At 40.8% G+C, this 6,000-nt stretch overlaps 1 protein-coding gene across 2 annotated transcripts in view; it reads left to right on the top strand.

The window, feature by feature from the left end:
• Itih5 (inter-alpha-trypsin inhibitor heavy chain 5) overlaps window positions 1–6,000 on the top strand; it is an 81,654-nt gene that overhangs the window by 7,124 nt on the left and 68,530 nt on the right. For both annotated transcript variants that reach the window (XM_015495187.2, XM_048812651.1), the window contains exon 2: window positions 482–526. In XM_015495187.2, the coding sequence (XP_015350673.1) occupies window positions 482–526 (45 nt within the window). The remainder of the gene's footprint in view (window positions 1–481; window positions 527–6,000) is intronic.

Here is a 6,000-nt window from a genome sequence, read left to right as displayed (position 1 = left end):
TTTTTTTTTTTTTTTTTTTTTTTTTTTTTTTTTTTTTTTTTTTTTTGTGGTGCTGGAGATTGAAACCAGGGCCTTGTTCATGTGAGGGAAGTACTCTACCAACTGAGCCACATCCCTAACACTCTAAGAGTTTTGAGTTGCATAATGAGCCCATCAGAATAAGGCTGAGTACCTTCACTGATCATAATAGGTACAACAGCAAGGAGCTCAATGTCAAGCCCAAAGTAAAATGAAACAGAGTAAAGATATTCTAATATCATCTCTCCTCTTACCGGAAAGACCATTCAGGTGACCAGGCAGGTTAAGAGCTGACCAGATCTGTTGGCTCCAGTTCTGGCCTAGAAACAAACTCCGATATAAAGTTAAAACTACCTTTTGAGATAGATAGTCCTTTTGGTGAATTTGAGTGAATCTGAATTTTAACCCTCATATTTAAGGACACCTCATGATCTTGCTCTTCCATTTCTCCTCTTCCACGTAGGTTGGACTCAGGGTCCCCAGGCAACTCAGGCTGCTGCAGAGGCTGGTACGTATACCCTGGTGCATCTCAAAAGTCACTTCCCTTACTCCGCTGGTTCTTTTGAATCAGGCACACGCTTTGCATGCAGGCCCTCCGTAGCTTCTGGGGTTGCTCTCAGAAGAATTCTAACATGAGTCCGCGTAGCTGATTCCTTTATAAGTTTTCTAATTTAAGTGGATTTTCCTTGCTTGAAAGAGACTTGATTATTTCAGTAGGACTCTAAGAACAAAGCCTGAAGTTTCAAAGGGCTGTCTTTTAAAAATAATCTAAACATAACATTTATTTTTTTTATGGCATCCTTGCCCAGGAAAAAAACACTTTGTTGTGAAGTCAACCGGTCAGGCATCCAAAGAATTCACTTTCACAGATGAAGGCAGCTGGTGAAAGCTGGGCAGGTTCTCACTGCCTAATGGAGGCTAGTAGGTTAGAACTTGAACAAACGTTCAGAAACTCCAAGAGCTTGTTTGAAGCAATCTCAGTTCTTCCTTATGAATGCGTATGTGGTGAAATATCAAAGCGAGGGGACATGTCTTAGGCTCCAGGGAGGCTTTCCTTTCTCTGGCTGGTGTTTGAATTGATTTAGATTGTCTCATCATTAACAGTATCACATCCATTACCATCCTTATTTGGACTGGGATTTTGTCTGTCTGTCTTTCTCTTTCTCAGTACTTGGGGATTGAACCCAGGGGTGCTCTACCACTGAGCTACCTCTTCAGCCCTTTTAATTTTATTTTGAGAGGAGGTCTCACCAAGTTGCTGAGGCTGGCCTTGAACTTGCAATCCTCCTGCCCCAGCCTCCTGAGTTGCTGGAGATACAGGCATGTGCCACCACGCCTGGCATTCTTTTTTTTTTTTTTTTTTGCTTGTCTTCCTCTTCCCCCTTCCTTCCCATGGTCCTCCCAATTCTGCCTCCCCATATTCCCAATTTTGTTAGCTTAGTATTTTTTTTCAGGTTTTTATCCATGTTCACATACCATAGATTAACATATGTACTTAAGTATGTCAAAGATTGTGAAATATCTGAGATTTTTTCCTGTTACCATTTCATTAACGCTGGCAGGAAATAGGAGACTCCTGGGTTAGAGACAAAGACCAGTTTATTCCTCACAATAACAGTAATAATAACCAGGGTATAACATTTGCTCTATTCCTCGACCCCAGTCCCTGGACATGATGACCCTTACACATGCAGTTGGTTACATGAGAGCAAACTTAAGTTTAGGGAACATGATTTAATAATACACCAACTAATATACCAACTGCCCTCTGAACCTTCCTGATTTTTTCCCTTGCAGGAAAATATTCTCTTTATTATTCTGGACATTAAGCCAACTTGTCCTCTGCTTTGAAAAGAGATACCACCTATCTTCCAAGGCTGTTCACTAGACAAATATCCTTGAAAAGATAGTGCAGAACAAAGCATCCAGTGTCAGCTAGTGGTAAAAGTGCAGAAATTCCAGCAACTCCTGGGGAATATTATCCTAACAGTACACACATACACATATTCATTCATTCAACAAATATTTTTTTGAGTGTCTGATACCTGCCCAGCACTGTTGTAGGCATAAAATATCTTGCCCTCTGCAGAGCTTGAATTCTAAAAGTGGGTGGAAATAGATTTTTAAAAAATTGAAATAAAAAATAAATAAAAGTAACAGCATATTAGTAACTGGGAAGATGAAAAGTCCCATTGACAAGATGAGCAGTGGAAGATGGGACCTTATATACAACTATACATGAGATTTCTGCTCATTGCTTTAAAACAGTGGGGACCTTCAATGACCACTGATGTTGGCCGACGGCTTACTGTGTGCCAGTCATTCCTCTTCAGTTCTTCGTGTCTTGTCTCAATTACTCTTATCATGGTTTGCGGGGGACAGCATGAGAAAACTGAGAATCAGAGAGATTGAGTAACTTTTTCAAGATTACATGGCTGAGAAGAGGTGGCAGGACCAGGATTGAGTCCCAATGATCTGGAAGCTTCTAAGTCCATGCTCTTAACTAATACACCAGCTACTCTATGAATTATATGTATTTTCTATTCCTTATCATTTTCACTCTATAATACTTTACCTGGCATAGCTCTACCCATTTTTAAATGGTGAACACCATTTAAAACCCATGTCATTGATACATTACAATTTATTAATCAGTCTAGTATTGAATTCTTAATTTGTTTCTAGTTTCTTCTAAATAGTACCACAAAACAACAACAACAACAACAAAACCCTTTTTTTATACTGTTATTCACAGTGCTTTAATTCTGTGGCTTACATTTTCAGTAGGAGGATTGCTGATTCAAAATGGATGTAGGTTAATTTTTGACAGATGTCTTCAGATTACTTTTTGAATACTATTGCTATTGATACTACCTGTATTTATTCCATTCTGTCACCAGTGATGAATATACACATTCCTCTTATAATCATTATGACTACTCTTTTGGATTTGCCAGTCTCTTAGATGTAAAGTGATATCTCATTATTCCTTTGGTTTCTCTGAGTATATACAAGTTTGGAAATTTAAAAATAGATTTGATAGCCATTCAGAGTAGTTCTCTGAATTGAATTTTTCAGGTCCTTTGCCCACCTTTCTATTGTGTTTTTATCCCCTTAATTGTCAATGTAGCTGAGATTTTTGTATGTCACAGATACCGACTGTCTTCTAAAACTTTCCCCCATAAAACTGCCATTTACCTATTAATTTTACTTAGGGTATATTTGCCATATAAAAGTTTTAAGTTCCAAAGTAATAAATAAATTTATCTTTTCCTTTAGCCTCTAGTCTTTGTTCTTGGTAACAAAGACTTTCTTGATCCATTGGCTTAGACTCTTCAGAAAATCTCTTAGATGTTCTTGGAGACTTCTTAGAGTTTTCAGTCTTATTTTCACATGTGTTATAAATTTGTAACATGAACTATACCCATGCAACTGGAACCAGAACGATCTTTCCAGCAGCAGACCTGGCATATCATGCTTGTGCGTGCATGTCCTCGATGACTCCACATCACGTGTGGGATAAACTCCAAGGACCAGGAGACCCTGCGGGATCTTAATTCCCTCTCTGAGTCTCCTTATATTCTGTGCTCTAGCCATCTCACATTAATTATAGTTCCCTGAATGTTCCACACTTTAATTAATGAATAGAATGTGAACGGCAACAGCTGGTCTTCTCCCACCATGGCCAGGCTGCAAGGATTTGCTGGATTTCTATTCTGAATTAATTAGGTATCCTTTTTATGAAGCTCCCTGGCAACACACACACACACACACACACACACACGCACACATTTTGAAAAGCAGGGGTTATCTTTGTGTCTGAGTTTCCATGGTGTTTTAGGATACTGGCCTAGTTTTCCTAAAATGATTCTCTGCTGACATTGAACCCTCAGACAGCAGATGCCCTGTCTTCATGGATTTTTGTAGCAGGTATTCTAAAATTTGTAGCCAGGAACTGTTATTCAGGTATGGTAAGATATGAAGACGCAGAGGAGATCTTCACAGAGGAAGAAGGCGGTACTCGTAGGTCTCTAGAAACAGGGGCTTCGGCACCAATGCGGGGTCACATGTGCAAGTACCATGGTCTGTCAGGAGGCAGAAGGGGCAGGGGACAGCACGGCTCAGAGTGTTTATTAGAGTTTCCATGAGAAGAAATGGGCATGGCCTGGTGTGTCTGCTGAATTTAGCTTAAGCCTGGAGAGTTTGCATGATTCTGGGCTGTAACAGTTGTCCCTAGTTGTCCAGTACCTGCTCCAGGTGATGCAGGATAGGGAGAGCGTTGACTTGGTGTGAGAGTTTGATAGAGGAGGTGGTTGGGTGTGGGCCCAGGACTGTTGGTTGGTGTGTGGAAGGTGTGCGGGCAGGGAAGTCATGCGCCCTCTCTAGGAATGAGAGGGACAGTCCCTCCAGGATCAAAGCCCCAGCTGCCAGAGCAACAAGAACACAGAAACTGATTGTTGGCTACAACACTGCAAGGAGCGCGATTCTGGGCCACATTGCCTCAGGGAGGCTACTTAGGTGTGTGTGTCTGTCTCCCTGTGCCCAACTCTGACCTTCAGGATGTATCCTTTTCAGCAGATAATAGGATGGGGTTTTTCCCCCTGTAAAGATGATAATTACGTGTTGCGTTTCTTCTCTTTAAATAAAAGGAAATACTGCTAAGTACGATGCATTACTGCAAGTAAGCGGCTCAGAGCTGATGGCCCTTGTGTCTGCAGAAGGGTGAAATGATTTCCCAAGGTGGTAAATACATACAGCGTGCATTCTGGAAGGGCCCTTATCGTTCTGCTCCACGTAAGAACAGTGTGTGCTTCCTCCTTTTCCTCAAGAGGAGAGGCATGAAGGTTTAGTTAAGTCTTTGGGTCCAGAGTTAGCCAGCGGCCACAGCAAACCCTCCTCTTCTAGAAGAGGCGAGGGAGTGGAGTTAGAGGATTTCTGAGGGGGCAGAGAACCCCTCAGATTATTTCTCCTAATGGATATTAAAGAATGTTAGACCAGAAGAAAACAGGTTAATGTAGGAAAAGGCACCGGGTCCTGGGTGTTGGCAGCTCCCACCCCACACATTCCCATTGCATTTCCAGATGACAGCTTGGGTAATTCAGGACATCCTCTGGGTGGCTTGATTTTAAATGACTCACATGAGTCATCTGAAAACCTTTGGTCCCTTAGGCAGCTAATTAAGACACTCCCTGCCTCAAACTACTTTTCCATCTGTTTCATTATTTTTTTGCAGGAAAAAATAATGAAGAAATTATACTGTGTCACAGGAAGATTTTTTTTGTGGCCCCCAATTTTCCAGTTGACATCCCCAAACAAAATTATTAATTATAAATATAGAACACATGTTATATTTTAAAAAACTATGTACTAGGAAAATTTGAGGTAACTGTTTTATATCCTTCCTCTTATGACAAATTTTTCATGAGCCTCTGCCATTCAGCATTCTGTGTTTGTTTTTTAATGTCATTTCCTCTGTCACCTACCTGTCCAACACACTTTCCATAGTGTATTCATGGCTGCGTCCAACTTCCCTGTCTGGTGTTGTTAGAATTTTCTTTCTTTTTTAAGTGGTGCTGGGGACTGAACTCAGGGCCTTGTGCATGCAAGGCAAGCACTCTACCAATTGAGCTATATCCCCATCCTAGAATTTTCTTTTTGTTTTGTTTTATCACATACAAATTCTGCATCTATTTGAAAACCTTTTCTTACTTATTATAATTTTTTGTTCATTTGGAGTGCTGGGATCAAACCCAGGGCCTTGTGCTTGGTAGGCAAGCACTCTACCATGGAGCTATACCCTGTACACTACAGCTTATCTTTCTTCAAACTCTTGAATATTTTGCAGTCAAGTCTCTGTCTGTATATCTGAAGCTACATATATACATGGCCTTCCCTGTATCTTCCTATGTTGCTTTCCTCCCATCTCATGCCTTGAGACAAGGAAGAATGTGTGGTATTTCTTCCCAAACCTTCATAGAATTC

Source organism: Marmota marmota, unplaced genomic scaffold (genome assembly GCF_001458135.2).
Source record: "Marmota marmota marmota unplaced genomic scaffold, marMar, whole genome shotgun sequence".
NCBI lineage: Eukaryota > Metazoa > Chordata > Mammalia > Rodentia > Sciuridae > Marmota > Marmota marmota.
The sequence above is the reverse complement of the archived record's forward strand: the minus strand, read 5'-3'. Positions and strand labels throughout refer to the sequence as shown.